Genomic DNA, 18,100 nt, shown 5'->3' with positions numbered 1-18,100 from the left:
ACATTGAAATTTTCGGTTACATAAAAATTTTATGCAATATCTTAATTTTGAAAGTCAGTGTGTGTTCACATATGAATATACCTTGATGCTTAATGAAAATAAAACTTTTTTTTTCTGATTAACTACTGTTTTCAAGCTTTCACAGAATATCACATTTGTATCAACTTCAATTTTCTAAATGATGTCAAGCAAAGTTTTTTTCTATTTATTTTTATTATTTTAAGTTGGAATTTTATAGATGGGTTTAACCTTGTATACAATTATGCAGAAACTTAAGAACACAGACTTTAATTTCAAAGAAACTAGAAAAAAATTTGTCACTACAATGTGCTTGTCACATGTAGCTTTACTTGGATAACAAAGATCCTGCCCAAAAGACCAGATCATTTACTCCCAGTTGAATAATGGCCAAATCAAGGACCCAGTGGGGTTGGGAGGATAGAACCTGAATATTTCTGGCACTTACCTTTTGATGGGAAACTGTTTTGTTTCCCATCATTTCCATACTGTATGCACTGGGGGATAGAAGGATCTGGGAGGTTTAAGCAGAACAAATTGCAAATTCCACACCTAACATGAGAGAAACCTCACTCTTTTTTTCCTCAATTATTGTTATTCTGTCTTCAGCTAAGCTTCCAAAATGATAAAGTTCAGACAATTTCTTCTGTGGAGTCATGAAATCACCTAGAATGAAGATCAATGCCTTAAACCCCAGTAATTCGGCTGGTTCTACCAGATAGATGTTCAAGCTCACACCAAGAATCAGAGAGCACCCTGCTTCTTTGCAAGGAGATAACCCTGATATCTATTCTGTTTTAGATTGGCTTTATGTTTTCTAGGAGGATCTGAGGGAAAGCCCAGGATACAGATTTTAATTTCATTTAATTAAATAGGTACTTGGGGGGTTACATTGTTATCCAGATACTGTGCCAGATACAAGATATTTTTAAAAGTTATTGAAATAGCCTTTCATGTCTTTGGACTAGGAAACAAGAAATGTTCTCAATACAATATAGAGCTGTCCCATTCTACCGTTGAACATTTATACGTTTATTATTTTACTTTAGAATATGGTGTGTGCATGATAAGTATAGATTTTAAACTCTGAAACACGATGTATCTTTAACAAAGAACATTGGAGGAAATTTTATCCAAACAGAATGTGCAAGAAGCCAATTCATCTCATCAGAAGCCTTTAGAAGAAATACATGATCACTAATCCCTCGGGTTTCTATTCAAGAATTTCTATTCAGTTCATATGTATATATAAAGATAAACGAACCACTAAGCTTTAATTTAATTTACAACATCTGTAAGGAGAAATTGCTGTGCCTTTGTCTCATTACAAAGGAACCAGCCTGACGAATGCGCTGTTCTTCTCTGGGACTTTGTAGGTACTTACTTGGAAATGGAGTAGAACATTAAGAATTTCCTTTTTTTCTATTTAATGGAAGGAATACCAAGGAGGCATAAGAAAAAAAAAAAAAAAAAAAAACAAAACCAAAAAGCTTTACAAATGCCATGTAAATCTCAAAAGGAGGGAGTGAGGTACTAAACAAAGGATGGCATCAACTAAGAGAGAGAGAGAGAGACAGAGAGAGAGCGAGAGAGAGCGATAGAGAGAGAGAGAGCGATAGAGAGACAGAGAGAGAGAGAGAGAGAGGAGAGAGAGAGAGAGAGAGAGAGAGAGAGAGAGAGAGAGAGAGAGAGAGAGAGAGAGAGAGAGGTAGAAGAAACGAGAGGGGGAAGAAGTTGGTGTCTCAGAAACTTTTAAAACTTCTGAGCCAGTAAACCTCCTTTGCAGGGGCAGGGCGGGGAACGTCTATGCTCTCCAGAGACCACTCCCAGTTAAGTTCCTCTCCAGTTTTCCCTACCCCTCCTCCATTCCTCGCTTTAGCTCCCAAACCCGGGAAGCAACGGGGGGGTTGCCAGCACAGGTACCTGAAGTGTGTCACACATGGACACTGATGGCGTGTTTATTTTAAACGCCACACACCCCATATAGGCCGTATTTGTAGACAACTCTCCGGGAATTCGAAGTACGATTTGAAGCTCACAGCCTATAAAAGAACAATAGTAAAACTCAGTGCTCCGTGCATTCTTTTGCGCCCAAGGGTTCGCGAGTGGCGCGGCGAGCCAGAGCCCTGGCGGGGGCCAGGAGCTGGAGCCGAGAAAAGGCGCACTGCCCCTTTAAAAGGCCGCGCATCTCCAGGCCGGCCTTCCTCCCCGGGGCTCCAGCTGTGATTGACGCTGGGCGGCGAGAGGAGGCGCCTGGCGCTAACAAAAGTCCGGCCCGCAGGCGAGCTGCGCCGGGCCACAAGTCTCCGCTCACTCGGGGCACCGCAACAAGTGGCCGCCGCGCCCTCCCCGGGGAAGCCGCGGGCGCACGGAGGTGCAGGGAGGAGGCGGTGGAGCGGGACAGCCCGGGGCAGGCGCGGCTCAGCGCGCACGACTGGGGACCAACCGCGGAGGCGCATGGGGACCCCGCGGCGGAGGCGCGGCGAGCCTAGGGGCGGCACCGGGGCGCGGGCTCTGAGTCGCGCGGCTCACTCTAGCCTGGAACACGGATTCTGAGAACCCCAGTGGCTGCCCTGGACCCTGCCTGCCACCCCCGAAAGTGCCAGGAGCGGACCTAGCAGTACCCCTCCCGCCGCAGAGCGGGGCCGTTCTCTGCCTAGATCGGCCCGCAGAAGGGGCATGTGCAGCTAACGGTCTGGTCCTCCGGTTTTCCGCTGCCCTGCCGCTTAGGAGGTGCGCCCCAGCTATGCAGTGTCCAGGGAGACGACGGGCATGACGGCGACAGGATGGGCGCGAACAATGGCAAACAGTACGGCAGTGAGGGTGAGTGGGCCGAACGTCCCCGACTCCAAGATCGCGCCCCCTCCCTTTCCTCTCGGTCACAGCTCAGGCGCGCCGTACTTTGGTGCGGTTGGGGTTGTCGTCTTCCCTTTGGGCTCTGCTCTGGTACCTCGAGGATGCCTTTCCATCACCGAGGGTCTCTTGAGCAATTTTCCAGGTTGTCTTTAGGACTGCTCAAGTTGCGTTTCTGCTGTGTTTCTCTCTGAACACGTGTGCCTCAGCTTTCCTTCCCTGCATACCTTGGTGTAGGTGAAGGTTTGGCAGAGAATTGAAGCAGTGAAACTTTCCCAGGCTTTTGTGCTTCAGTCCTCTGGACTTCCTCGTAACAGGAAAGGAAAAAAAAAAAAAAAAACAAACAAAAAAAAAACTTCTGGAAGAAGTTAAGCTTCCATTCTTTGCTAACTGCCCTGGTCTGACAGCTCCGTGAAACTAACCACCTATGGGTCCCGCGAGGCACAGAGTGGCTGGGAGCTTTGTCTGGGCTCTCCTGAGGCTCAAGACAGGCAGAGCACCATCTGTTACTCGGGGCTGGAAATTGCACAGAAATATTGCCTGTCAAGTGAGAACTTGGAAGTTGGGGAAACTTTAAACTCCGCCTACTCCTAAAGGGATGATGGATGTGTGGGTTGCCTTCTCAGTCCCGCCTCCCCCCTCTTTGCATAATACCGGCAGTGTTTTAACTCCAGTGATTAACAGGATTTCCCTGATAGGCACACAGCAAAGACCTTTTCTGCAGTTCAAGAGTTAAGGTCTGTATCTAGTGAATCTGGTTGGACAGAGTGGAGAAACTGGGTTGGCCTTAGAACCTTCCCCCAGAGCACAGGCACTTACAAAGGAGGGGCCAGCCCTAGCAGACTGGTAGGAATGCAGAACAGCATGTGGTGTTAAGGAACCCCTTATCAGCCTGTTCAAAACTTGGGGTCTCTGTATCTGTGTTCATTTCTGAGCAACTCTGTTAAATCATACTAAAAGCAAGCCCTAAAAAAAAAAAAAATCCACACGATGAGGAAACAAGACAAAAGAAACTATATATATATATATATATATATATATATATATATATATATATATCATATTCTTGTTCTGGACAGATAGGTGAGGGAAAAATTTTGAAAAAAAAAAAAAGTCCTACTTAGATAGCAAGTGTGAAAGTGTGCCAGAAAAGAGTCAGGGTACCTGTCAGTGTTGGGTTTGACACAGGAGGAGGAAGCATGGCCTCAGAGGTAGAGTCCTTACTCTGCTTCTCCAACTAAGCCGTTGCAGGGTTCTCCTAACCCTCTGTAATGTGCTCTTACATCTCAGTGTATCGTATCGTATAGTCCAGTGTGTGGTATACGACGACTTCCTGTCTGGACAGCAGAATTTTCAACCCTTGGGAGAAAAAGGGATAGACAGGGAACTAATGTTCTCCAGCTGTTACCAGTAAATGCTACCTCTGTGTTTTCACTTCGGTTCAAGTCAAATTTTACTGGGATCAGATTTAGATACACTGTAGACTTCTTATAGGAAAAAAGTAAGACCCCCCCCCCCAAAAAAAAACCCTCTTGGAGACTAATGGCAGTGTTTGTGAGTTTTGGCTGGAGAGCCACACTGTGTTTAGTTTTCATCAAGTCATTTCAGATGAGTCAAGATGCCTCTGCGATTGATGAGAAAGAAAATAGAGAAACCCAAGTAACATGACCTCAGACCCCCCCTCCTTTCCCTTTCTCTGTGTTATACTGTAGCCTTTTCTAAATAAGGTTTTATATATGATTACAAATAGTAAATAAAACTGTGGCCTGATATAAATCCTCATAGAATTGCCTCATATGCTATGAGATGCCATATATCTTATCCAAAGTAACAAATTCAAAGGAAAGTCAAAGCTATCCCTACTAATTTTATCTGTTAAGCAAAGAGGACCCAGAATCAAGTAGTTTTCTGAACTGAGTGCAATTTATGCTTAGTATATGTCAAATACTAAAGAGAGGCTTGTCAATGAGTGTTTACATATAGATTGTGTTAGGTTTGTTCAAATGTATCAGTGGTGTTTGTGTATGCTTCAAAACTACAAGTATATATTTCTATAATTCCTGGCACTTGACAATATATGCACAACCTCTGGATATTGAAAATATCATTGAATTATTAAAAATTTCAGCTGTATTTTATATATAATCTTACCTTCTCTTGGGAAATACATTATACATCTTAAAAGGTCTTTGTGAGACTACCTTAACAAGTGCAGTGGAACAGCACCTTCTACCTGGCTATGTGATCTGAGGACAGGATGGGTTTACACTGCTGGGAAGATTGTCAGAAACTGGAGTTTGGGGTTCCTCCTGGAGCTACACACTCATCATATACTGCGTGCATTACAGCTTTTAGATCTTCTTCTGAGGAAATAGAGTATCCGCTTTGGAATTTGGAACTTAATTCCAACTTCACCTCCTGGAGTCTTTCTTTTCCAAAGTGAAGAGATAGGCTTTCCCTGGCAGGATTTGCCATTATCTCTCTGCTGAGTGGCCATTCACTTCGTTTTGCTTTCTTAATGCCTTATTTTAATGGACCACTTGGAGAATGTTAGCCTTGTGAAGACCTGTTACAATTAATAGGCAAGTGAAGATTTAATAGCTAAGAAATTAATAAATACCAACTCCCTTTCTCCAATATTTTGTTAACTCATTCCCACTTGTCTTCCTAATTCTGGTACCTCTATCTTTTCTTCTTCTTGAGATCAAAGATAGCTGTGAATCCATAATGAGTGATTTCAGGGTGTCTTATTTCCCTAAGTTCTTAGTGAATGTTCAGATTAATACTCTGCCTTTAGGCTGGCCGTGGATTTTGCTCCATGGGGAAAAACTTAACATTCTTAATCTTTAGCTTTCTAGAAACATAAGCCAATGTCTAAATGATTAGTATGCTCTGGTAAATTCTTTCTTGAGAGACCATTATTTTTGGTCTTTATCTGGTTTCAGAAAGTATAAATTACAGCCTATGCAGAGAAATATGAAGAATGAGTTGGGCATTCAAAGGCATTAGAACCATTAGCTTTGACTTCAGTTAAGCCAAATAAACAAATCTAGCTTCAAGTAGGAAGAGGGGAGCTGCTGTCTCTGCCTTTTAAGGCTTCAGTGTTATGTTTATTCTACCCATACAGGTCAGAGGCAGTAGCACTCACATTGTTAACAGCTCCTTTGCAAAGCCCTAGGTCTTGTTGAATTGGAGCTAGAGAGGCCACAGACATGGGGTTTGACCCCTGGTAGCTTTGGGGTCTAGTAGGGACCTTTCACCATCTCAGATGAGGGGAGCTGGTTCCTTGAGAGTGTAAGTCATCCCAAATCCATCACCACCCGGGAAATCTTGTAATAACAACAATGGCAATTAATATTTGCCAAAGTTTACTGTATCTGTTCATGATTTTAAGCACCTGACATGCACTGGCTCGCTTTATCCACAAAGCAATTCTACAGGTCAGGGTCTCCTGTGTGCCTCCTTTTACCAACAAAGAAACTCAGGGCTAAGGAAGGTTATGTCTTTCCTACAGTAATACTGCCTGTTCCAGAGTCATTGATTTTGTCAGATAATAGACATTTTACTTGCCTCTGTTTGTCAGGAACTCTTATGACCGTGTGTGTGTGTGTGTGTGTGTGTGTGTGTGTGTGTGTGTGTGTGTGTGTGTGTTTTTGCAAAGGACACAAAGAAGGACAGTAACAGAGAAACCTTGTGATATGCTATAAGGAGATAAAAATCTCCTGTGAGATATGTGGTAGGCTAAGATAAGAGATAGTCACCATGTGGCCTCATTGAAAAGTTGTAATTTATACCAAGACTGACAGGAAGTTGGATGTGGAGCTTTGGTGGATCCAGGTAGACTATTTCTCTTTAAAATTGCTGCCTTGTCTCTGTCAGCTGAAATACTCTCACAAACTCATATCCTAGGTGGACTAGAAGCTGTAGGAAGTTATTTCTCGAAATTTTAGAGCATGCAAGTCAGAGAACAACCACATACCTGCACACTTCAGCTCCTGGAGAGAAACACTTGTCCAGGCTGTAGATGCTGGCTTCTACTTATATCCTGGCAAGGTCATTGAGGAAACAGGCTTAGCTAGCTATCTGACCTCTTGAAAGTACATAATCTAGTCCATGAAGTTTCACACATACACACTGGATTCACTTCCTAATACTAATATATTGCAATTAAAGTTTTAACATATATATTTTTTTTGGTGGGGGTCTGTGAGTATCAGCATATTTTAGTGAGAGTACAACATTGTCAGTCTTCTATAGTAGCTGTTACAGTCTGACCACTGGATAGAGAAGTTGTCTAGATTCATGGCTTAATAGATTTCATCTATATGTGCATTCCTCAAAAGTTCTGTCTTTTTTTTTTTTATGTTGCATATCAGAATTGAGAATGTTGGCCTGGACACACTGTAAATATCACCAGAACTCTGAGATAGAAGCAGGTTTTCATCTTTTGCCTGAAGCAAATAATTCCATCGTGATGCAAATCAGAAGATAAAGGATAGTGTTCCAGTGTTTGGTTAAAATAAAAGCTGCTGGCAATACCATGTATGGTCTGATGGTGAGCAGTAATTTCAGAGAATTGAAGATCTTTTTTTTTTTTTTTTCATTTAAAATAAAGGCATGAGAAGAGAGGTGGCTTTCTTTCCATTCTGGGAACCAAGTCTTAGCTCTGTTTTAAGTCTTACTGCTGCTTGAGCAGAATGCATTTTCAACTGGTTTTGAGTAACTAAGAATTGCCAGCTAGTGGGAGCTCATGGACCACAGACCGACAGCTGAGAAACCTGCATGGGACTGAAGTAGGCCCTCTGAATATGGGTGACAGTTATGTGACTTGACCTGTTGGGGGCGGGAAGGCTGGCAGTGGGAACAGAACCTAACCCAAGTACAAGAACTGGCTTTTTGGAGCCCATTCCCTATGGTGGGATACCTTGCTCATCCTTGTTACAGGGGCTTGGTCCTGCTTCAACTTGGTATGCCAGACTTTGTTGACTCCCCAAGGAAGGCCTTACCACCTCTGAGTAGTGGATGGAGGATGGGATTGGGGGAGAGGTAGAGGTGTGGGAGAAGGGAGAGAGAACTTGGGTTGGTATGTAAAATGAAAAATAATTTTTTTTAAATAAAAAAGATGTCATAATAAAAAAAATCTGCTCTGCCTTTTTCCCATATGTGCTGTTATCTCTGGGTTTGGGTTGGCTGTTGGGTAATGAAAACTTCACAGTGTGGTCCACCACTATAATGTGTCACAGGACTAGAATAAAGTCTCTGGTGAATAAATTTTCCCAATGAAAGAAAAGAGGAGTAAATGTATCTTAGAATCCTCATACCTTAAACATTATGTTTGAAGAGCTTCCAGAGTGTTCACAGTATTTGATGTTGCAGGAAGTTAGGTTTGGCTCTGATGGAAGAAACCCCCTGTAATAGTTGGAGCTGATCTGCCCAGAAAGCTAGAAGATCCTAACCTTGCAAAGTGATAACAGTGAAGGGTGTTGTACAGAGAGTTTTGAGTCTGTTCTCTAGCAAGCATTCTGCCACATGCATGTGATTATGTCTGATAGATCTAGGTGCAGCATGAGCTGCCTTATTGATTGTCCAGTATAGAGTGGTCAGCTCTGAAACTATAGTCACACAAACAACACAGATGGACTTATAGGTTATAATTATACATTGTGCATATATATGTATATGTAGGTATATGTATATAATAATAATAACAATAATAATAATAAAAGTCTATCAACTGGGGGCCATGAAAGGACTATGTGGGAAAGGCTGTAGGGGGAAAGTGATATCATTCTATATCAATTAATATACTTTTATAAAAGCATTCCTTTCACATATTTTCACTCTCCTCTGCCTGTGTATCACGTGTGTGTGTGTGTGTGTATGTGTATAAAACACATATATAAACCAATAAGTGTGTCTATCAAAATATATACATACTAATTTACTGATTGTTGTTATTCTGGTGCCTTCTCAGAAAATCGGGTTTGATAAATGACTTCTTATTCTCAGGGTAATCATGGATCTTGACTCCTTCTCCATATTGTGTTACTGTTACTTTTTTTTATTACAGGACACAGGGAACTTCTAAATGTAACCAATGCCTTTTGATTGTATTCATGTTGAACATATTCAGTCAGTGTTTGCCCTTGTATATGTGACTTTAAAGATGATATTATCAATTGCTAGACTTTAATCAGAAGCTACCAACTGACTAGAATGACACAGAAGTCTTCTCTCCCAGAAGCTGTGAGAAGCTTCGTCATGGTGACTTCTGGAAGACACCAGGGCAGTCCTTCTTCCTTCTACATGGTAGTAAAATCAGCATCAGTTGAACTGCCCTGGAGTGTAGCTTGTTTTCTCTTGTTTAGCTTAGAAATTCCGACCTCTTGCTGATCTTACTGATCTCTCAGTGGGATAAGACTTGGCCCAAGGAAGTTTGTATTCCAATGGAGAAGGTAGGCACAGCGGTCAGTTTTTTGGGCTGACATTTGGTTATTAAATGAAATGGTGATCCTTTTGCAAAGTGCCCCACATCAAGAAGTGATGTGGTGTGAGGACATGCTTATGTCTCTTTCAGAAAGCCTCCAAAACTTAGGTATAGGGGACCGTAGAACCAGTCTGTTCTCATTGTGGTCCACCTTTAAACAACATAGTCAGATTAAACTTCTACTCTCTTAATACCTAGTAATGAGGACTATATTTCAACACATGGAACCTCCAGGGGAAGCAATACATTTAATGTTCTCTAAACTAGTAGTCAGATAGGAAAGCAAGGACAGATTCACAGAAGGACTTCATCTTTCAAATACACCAGATGTAAGTTGATAAGTTGAATGTACACTTAGGAATTAAGTTATTCTCTTAAGTGTGACAGCCTTTATGTGTGTCTGCAACCCCTGAAATGCTGAAGACATGTATGTTTTCTAAAATTGAATGTCAAAATAAAACTGCTTGCTTGGAGGAGTGGGTCTTTATGATTTCAAAAGTAAGTTTTTTTTTTTTTTATGAAAAGTAAGTGTGTGTGTGTGTGTGTGTGTGTGTGTGCGCCCACACGCATACTCATGCATACAGTGCCCCTGGACACCTGAGCAGGGCATCAGATCTGGAGCTGGAGATACCGCAGTTTTGAGATGCCTAACATAGGTGTTGGGAACTAAACTTGGGTTCTCCGAAAGAGCAACTTTCTTTCTTGAACATCTATCTCCTACCCCCAAATCTTCTTGTTCCTTTTCTCAAATGAGTTAGTTCACAGTCAGTGATTCCTTTGGGTTCCAGATAAGTGAGAATCTCGATATGCTTCAGTGAAGGGGCAGAGATGCCTGGCCAGCCTGGGAGCTTTCCAAGCCCTGTACTGAAAGGAAGGCTCAGGGAAGCCTTGAATTGAGACTTTCAAAATACACCAGTTAATACCCCAAAGCAGTATAGCTGTATAACTCTTGACATGAGTAATCACGAACCATCTCTGAATTTTCCTCAGTAATGAAATATAAACACATGGTCAACATTTTGTCTGCTACACGGTTGAAGTATTGTGGACTGTTTCTGGAGCTGTAAATCTCTGTGAGGTTGTGCATTTGATGGGCTCATTCTATCAATTCCTATTTAAATTCTTCAACCAGCAACAAATGAGAAACAGTTGCTTCACACTGCATGAACTCATAATTGTAACCTTAGAAGCCTTGAGCAATGTGTAGAAATGTTATTAAAACTTTTTCTGTTTTGTTTGCTACTCTCTCTGTGGTAAATTCCTGTGCTGCATTTTCCGAGCAAATGTAGAAAAAAAAAATCTCAAGCATTTCACTTATACTTGTGGATTGACCTTTTTGCTGCATGTAAGCCACTTTTTGGCAAGGTGGTAATGTCAGGAAAGTTAGCTTACATGTGTACTTGAGCCTTTTAGTTTAGCTGAATTCTTGGGTCATATCTGAGGAACAGCTTGGCCATGTCTATGATCAAGGAAAAGCCTTCCCATCCCAACTGTTAGTTGTGTTCGTAGTTGATGGAAAGAGAAAAAAAAAATAAATATATAGGAGAGAGAGAGAGAAAAAAAAAAACACCTAAAAGCAAGTGAAGAAGACAGTAAAACAAGATTGTGAGGAAGCAGAACATTATTTTCTTCTAATGTTGACCATATAATTTGTTCTCACATGGTTTATTTTAGAACAAAATGATCACTAATTAATATTTGGTGGGTTTGGGCATTGCTAAGTTTATTATAGTTTCCATCACTGTATTAATAGTATTTAAAATCTGAACATGGTGTTGCCTACCTGTAATCCTGGGCCTTGATAAGTTTAAGCAGAAGAATTGACATGAGTTTAAGGCTAGCCTGGGCTCCATGGTGAATTCCAGACTAGTACTGACTATGGAGTAAGATCCTTTCTCAAAAATAAGTAAGTAAATAAATAGATAATTAAATAAAGTAGATAACATGTTGGGTATTTACTAGCCACCATGACCTTCTCTAAGAACATCATTGTAGTGATATGTTTATGATCTGATAAAGTTTGCCTGGAGATCAGAACACAAAGCTAGCCATAGCCATAGATGCCAGGCACTGGTATTACACACCCTCAGTCCCAGTAGCCACACTAGTTAACCATAGGAGCTGGCCAGTGGTGGCATACACCTTTAGTCCCAGGACTCAGGAGACAGAGTCAGGTGGTTCTCTGTGAGTTCAAAGCCACCCAAGGTTACATGAGACTGAATCAATCTAAAGGAGAAGCAGAGCTTACATCTTTAATCCAAGCACTAGAGAGCTACACAAGACAGGAACAGGGTCTCAGAGCTGGCAGTTAGTCTCCAGCCACGCTGAGGACCCGTGGAGCCAGGATCACCCTTTCAGTCTGAGGTAGAGGTAAGAGCTAGTGGCTGGCTGCTTTGTTTCTTTGATCTTGCAACCATTCTTTAGTTCTCAGGACAGCCAACGAGTAGATAATCATATTCCTACTTCATAGTTGCAACATACAGGCTTGGAAATTGTCTGTCTGGGGGACACAGCAGGTGATGGATTGGTGGCTTCATGCCCGAAACCCATGGCTGCTCTAGCACCCCTGTTTAGTTCACTGTGCTCATGGTCTTGGCATTTGGGTGTCAGCCAAAACCCTTTTCAGGCTTTGTTTTACTTATTGTTTCAAAGACTCACTGACTAAGAGGTAGCTGAGTGGGAGGAAAGAGTGATGGTTTCGAGGAGTGGCTGATCAGAAATGAAAGACACATTCTGAAGGACGCGTTTATCCAACTTCGTGTGGCTCTCCAAAGGGCAGATTAACTGCTCATTAGGTAACAATCTGCTGACAAATTGGCAGGCTATCTAGTAGCTAATAATGTTAGCATATAAAATAATTAGCATGTTCCTTGGAGCCTGCAGAGTGTAAAGTAGAGAGGCTGTCTTTTGCTTCCCTGGAGCGTGATTAATTTTAATTTGATCTTTGTTCTGAGATAGCCCTTTACTCAAAGGATGACCTTTGTATCTGCTTATAAAATAGCCAACAGAAGACTAAGAAATGTGCATATTTTTCTTTCCTCTGTAAATACTTCAGAATCCATCTATTATATTTCCCTCCAGCTTAAAAGCTACAGACTCTAAGCAGCATTTAATATGGGGATTTATCCTGACATATATTGGAGAGCTTGCCCTTCTGTATTGCCAGCCTTGGGAGACTTCTTCATCATTACGTCTATGAAATTTCTTTGTAAACTATAGAGGGTTTTAGAAGTTAATACTGCTTTGCATCACAGGCACTGTGTGTACCATGATCTCTAGGTTGCAGGCAAGGAAACTAAGGCCTTAGTAGATTAAGTACTTTGTCTTCATTTGACAATGAAGATTAAATGGGGTCATTCTGATGCTAAATTTAGTATACTGTTCTTTATACCACTGCACTCCTTTAGTTGCTATAAGCAAAAAAGGCTGTAACCATACCAGAGATTTACTGCCTCACTGTCTTCTAGCTTAAACTCTGTCTTCATGGTTTTGTTTGTTTGCTTGCTTTGTTTTTGTTTTTTGGTCTCTTGAGTCTATTCATTGTTTATCCTACCCTGCCCTTAATCACAGGTGAAAATAACCCTACTCACAAAGTAGGTCTTCTTTGTAGATCGTTCAGTGAATAAATGAAGGTAAGTCTAGAGCAATAGTCTGTCTCCATTGGCTCCAAAAAATGCCATGAACAGTGCTGTCACATTTTAGGGAAACTTTCTTTACCTTGGACATTTTGACCTTAAGAAGTAAGCCACAATGACTGTAGTTTGGCAGTGTAACCTTTGCCTAGTATATGTGAAGCTCCAAGTTCAAGGCCTTTTACCACACATACCAAAAAAAAAAAAAAAAAAAAAAAAAAAAAAAATGAGTTCCTTTCAGCATAACACCTTCTTTGATAATACCTTTGAAGATATATAATATCTACAGTATAGTTTGGAACTTTACTTTTTTTATTGAAAATAGATTCTTCTCTCATACAACACATCCCAACCACAGTTTCTCTTCCCTCCACTCTTCCTATCTTCCTCCCACCTCCCTTCTCCCCCAGACCAACTCCCCCTCTATTTTCTCTCCAGGAAAGAGCAGGCCCCCAAGAGACTGCAACCAAGTTGGACAAACCAGATACTATAAGACAAGGAGAAAGCCTCATATCAAAGCTGGACAAGGAAACCAGATAGGAGGAAAAGGGTCTTAAGACTAGTCAAAAGAGTCAGAGATATAACTGCTCACACTTTTAGCAGCCCCACAGAAACACCCAGAAACACCCAGCTAACAGCTGCAACATATACACAGAGGACCTGGTACAGGCCCATGCAGGCCCAGTGGTGCTAGTCCATATGAGTTCTGCTTAGTTGATTTGGTAGGCCATGTTCTCCTGATGTTAAAAATTCACTAAAAATTTTTATGTACAATATATAGTTTGACCATATTTCCCCCTCATATCCTATTCATTTAACTTAAATGTTCTTTCTCTCTCCCTCTCTCTCTCTCTCTCTCTCTCTCTCTCAAAATCCACATAAACAATGGTCAAAACAAACAAACAATGCTGTGATCCATGACACTATGTGTCATTAGTAGTCATTTTACTGATATGTTCCTTTAACAAAATAATAGTAATAGGTTTTCCCCTAGGCCTATGACCTAGCTAGTCTTAGCTTCTTGGTGTTTCTACCAGTGTCTCCTATGGGTTTAATTTTATGGAGTGGGCCATAAATCTAATAAGAACTTCATGTTTTAATAATGCAATTATATATTCTTATGGGTAAAATAACCCAAGTATGATCTTAGGAAAAAATATGCTTAAATAAGTAATTTAAGCACTGTTAAGGCAACTGCTGATGATTTCAACCTCACCAATTTGTAGTATTAACCATGTTTAATGATTACTCTGTGTATAATAGTATTATGTACATTTTTATTGAGAATTATATCATTTTTTATATTTGTTTCAATTGATTTGGGAGTTGCATTTACACAGTGATCTGAATAAATGATGGAACATCTTATGAACTAGACCTTTAAATAAATAAGCCATTTCTGATGGCTATGGTTTCTTCTTGCATTAAAGGGTCTAATGAATCTTGGGACTCTGTGTCTTTATCAGAATGGCTTCTAAATTCACTTCTTGCTGTTGACACTGCTAAGTGTCAATATGAGGAAAAATTGGGGATAGAATTGACCTATGATATGTATGGCTGTGCACGTATTAGTAAAGCTGTATGTGCATATTTCTTTCCTATAAATGATGCAAAATCCATTTTTTGTCAATAGAAACACTATTCTACTGCAAGGAATTTGAGAACTATAATTAAAGTTGCCATTTGTTTTTTTTTTTTAATCATATAGCATCTATTAGAAGAATGTCTGCCGAGCCATTAAAAGCAATATTAAAGAATAATGAAATGGCTCAGCACATGAGCCTTGAGCAAAGAAACCTGGGGTGAAGTATATGTATTGCTACATTAGGACAGTTTCCTGCGCTGTGGAGGCAAGATGTCTACTTTAACCAGTGTGTTTTGTTTGTTTACTGAATGTTGAATAGCATATAATGTCTCAGTACTGAGGTGGGGGGTTTATTCTTCATGGCTGACATATACATACATTTATATTCATAGGGAGTTGTTGAATGCTCACTACCATTTTCCATTTCATTGCATTTTATCTTTTGCAAATGTATATGTGTGCATTTATGTATGTTTGTTTACATGTGTATGGGTGCCCATGTGTGTAGGTATGTTCTTATGTATACACCTGGTTGCTAACAATTGACTTTGGCATGTCCTTCAGTAGCTCTCCACCATGTGCATTGAGGCAGGATCTATCACTTGAACTCAGAGCCCATCTATTTTGCTGGTTTATTGAGCCAGCTTTCTCTAAGTTCCTGTCTACTGAGCTCTGTCTGTAATTATAGATGAGGCATTAAGCTTCTGTCACATTTATTTGTGAGCTGGGGATCTGAGCTCTGGTCTTTAGACTTGCAAAACAAAACTTTACCCACTAAGTCATCTTCCTACTCTCCTACCAGGTTTTAATTAAAAATATTTTTACATTTATTTGTGTGTGTGTGTGTGTGTGTGTGTGTGTGTGTGTGTGTGTGTGTGTGTGCTACCTTTTGTATGTAGAGGTAAACAACCTGTTGGAATTGATTTTCTTTTCCTACCACGTGGGTTCTGGGGATCAAATTCAGATATGTTTTAGGCTTGGCAGCAAGCACCTTTACCCATTTACCCACTGAGCTCACTCACCCCTTGGGTTTTGATTTTAAAGATTAGCAGCTGTTAAAATTGATCAGACAGAATGACATAGCCCCCTTGGGATAATGTATATTCTGCATTTTATTCTGCAATTAATTTTAGCAATGTTGTTTCTGTCTTGAACAGTTTCTTTTTCGAGTTTTATTTTCCTTGTACTTTGCTTATGTAATTATGTTTTGATATTTTTCTCTGTTTCCTTCCCTTTTAAAGACTTTTCCTGTTGATTACCCAGAAAGTGTGTTCTGAGGGACAGTATTTCCTTGGGGAGCCTTTTCTCCATTCCCAAAGCTATAACAATGTGAACTGAGCAATAAAAAACCAATTCCCTCCTGTTGGTTGTGCCTCAAATAGTCATTTCTTTGATACCAGCTAATAAAAGCAGGAAAAGGATAATTTTTAAGTGCTTTGGTTGAGATTGCTTTACTTCCAATAAGGAAAATTGCCTCATAAGGGGGAGCATGGGTAATAAAGATACAACTAAGTGAATAATTGTGTTCATTGTAAATGTCGAAGTCCCCATGTTGCTGTTTGCAAATCTCATTTAATCATGGGGTTGGTGAGCAACCACTTCAGTATGGAGATGAGAATTTTCTTCTGTGAAAAGTGGGCCTGCATACTGAATGAAGGTGGGTTTCAAATGCCACAGGGGATTTCCCATGTCCTCTCCTTTCTGGGTGTATGAAGGCCATGGGGTAGGTGATTAGAAAGTCTCAGACAATGATCACAAATGAAATATGTAAGGGTTCTGGGTATCTCGGGAGTGACCACAAGTGAGAGCATGTTACACCGACGAGTTGCATTCCAAAGACAACAAACAGCCATGCCATGGTCACACAGATGGTCAGAACTCAGCATGCTGAGATAAATAAATCTTCCAAGCCCAGCCATTTCTGTCTTACCTGCTTCTCTCTTCCTCACCATGCTCCCACTCTGTTATTTTTATTGGTTTGGGATTAATAGTGCTTTCCCTAGTTCTCCATCCATTTCCCTCAGAACTGGCATGGCTACACATGGCCGTCACAGGGTATGGTCTGCAGTAGCTCACAGCCATATTCACTGACTGCCTGAAGTAGGGCTACAGTTTGGGACAACCCTGGGTTTCTTCATAGAAGCGGCCAAATCCTACCTCCTGGCTGTATCGAATGTCTGCTTCTTTCTTTGTCTAATCTGCCGTTTCCTCTTGCCTGTCATTTGTCAAGGCACTTCCCAATTAACCTGCGCTCCAGTCACCTTGGAGGCTGTTTACTGACGACTCAACACAAGATAGCAAAGACAGCCCCTGTGACATGCATACGAGTAACATTTTACAGACTGAGCATATTGCATTTATATGTTTAGAAATATATGTTTACATGCCTATGCTTATATCTACACATACACATGTGTAGCAATAATTTAAGAAAAAGAGGCCATGCATTTGAAAGAGAGCAGAGTTAGTGTGTGTGTGAGAGAGAGAGAGAGAGAAGAGAGAGAGATGGAAGGGATTGTAGGAATGAATGGAAGGAGGAAGTGATGTAATTATATTATAATCCCCAAATGTTATAATTATGAAAAAAATACAATGTGAAATAGGGTGTTCCAGGGATGGCCTCAGCCAGGTGCTAGCATGGTATAACTAAGTCCTAGGAATTCTAGCCTTCCTTATAAAGGCATCTTTGGCTGATAGTTAAGATTTGCACTGGCTTTCTTCTCGGGTCTGTACTTCTCTTTCCTTAAGCTCTGTACACTAAGGTAGCTTGACCAATGACCATAGCTAACTGGCAGAGTAGCCGGGGTGGCAGGGTGGGAGGGCTTCTTAGACTCTGCATAGACTTCACTTCCTGCTGTATCTCAGAACCAACTGCAGATGGGACCAGAGACCGTTGTCTGTCTCATCCATTTGTTCAACTTGGCCACTGAAGTCACACAGCTCAGGAACTTCTGGGTGGCTTTGTTTTGCTGGCCATGCACTCTGAAGGCTCATTTGTGGAGCACACCAGAGTTGTAGTAGACTAGTTATGGGGGGTTAGTGAAGAAGCAGATGGCCAAGGTTGTTGTTGCCTGGAATCCATATTATGCGTTTCTGGCCATTAGGAGAATTTGGGATTTATTTAATACTTGTTACGCAAGGGACTAGAGGCAAATACAGATTCATTAGGCAGATGAAACATGCAAGGCTTAAAGCCTAAGCAAGATGAAATATATTCCATTTCTCTAAATTCTATAAATTAATATGTAGTCTCATGATCATTCTAGTCCATTAGTCATTTTATTATGCTCAAATAATGTCCCCTGGAGATTATCAAATTATTTTGTACTCAGAGTCATTATGATTCTGAGAAATTTAGAATCACTTGAAAAATAAAGAAATCATTAGTTTATTAGTATCACTACTCCAAAAATCCTTACTTTATACAACTTCCAAAGCTTTTAGAGATGTTCCTGAGCTCTTGCTGTCCATAACAACATACTTTTTTTAGCCTGGTACTCAAGGCTTCATGTATTGTATCCTGTA

The 18,100-nt window shown here is 40.8% G+C and overlaps 1 protein-coding gene across 1 annotated transcript in view; it reads left to right on the top strand.

Moving 5' to 3' along the window:
* Window positions 1-2,704: 2,704 nt before the first annotated feature.
* Fbxl7 (F-box and leucine rich repeat protein 7) overlaps window positions 2,705-18,100 on the top strand; it is a 358,755-nt gene continuing 343,359 nt past the window's right edge. The window contains exon 1 of the mRNA XM_051182591.1: window positions 2,705-2,841. Within this exon, the coding sequence (XP_051038548.1) occupies window positions 2,805-2,841 (37 nt within the window). The 5' untranslated portion in view covers window positions 2,705-2,804. The remainder of the gene's footprint in view (window positions 2,842-18,100) is intronic.

Source organism: Phodopus roborovskii, unplaced genomic scaffold (assembly GCF_943737965.1).
Source record: "Phodopus roborovskii unplaced genomic scaffold, PHOROB, whole genome shotgun sequence".
In the NCBI taxonomy this organism is placed as follows: domain Eukaryota; kingdom Metazoa; phylum Chordata; class Mammalia; order Rodentia; family Cricetidae; genus Phodopus; species Phodopus roborovskii.
The sequence above is the reverse complement of the archived record's forward strand: the minus strand, read 5'-3'. Positions and strand labels throughout refer to the sequence as shown.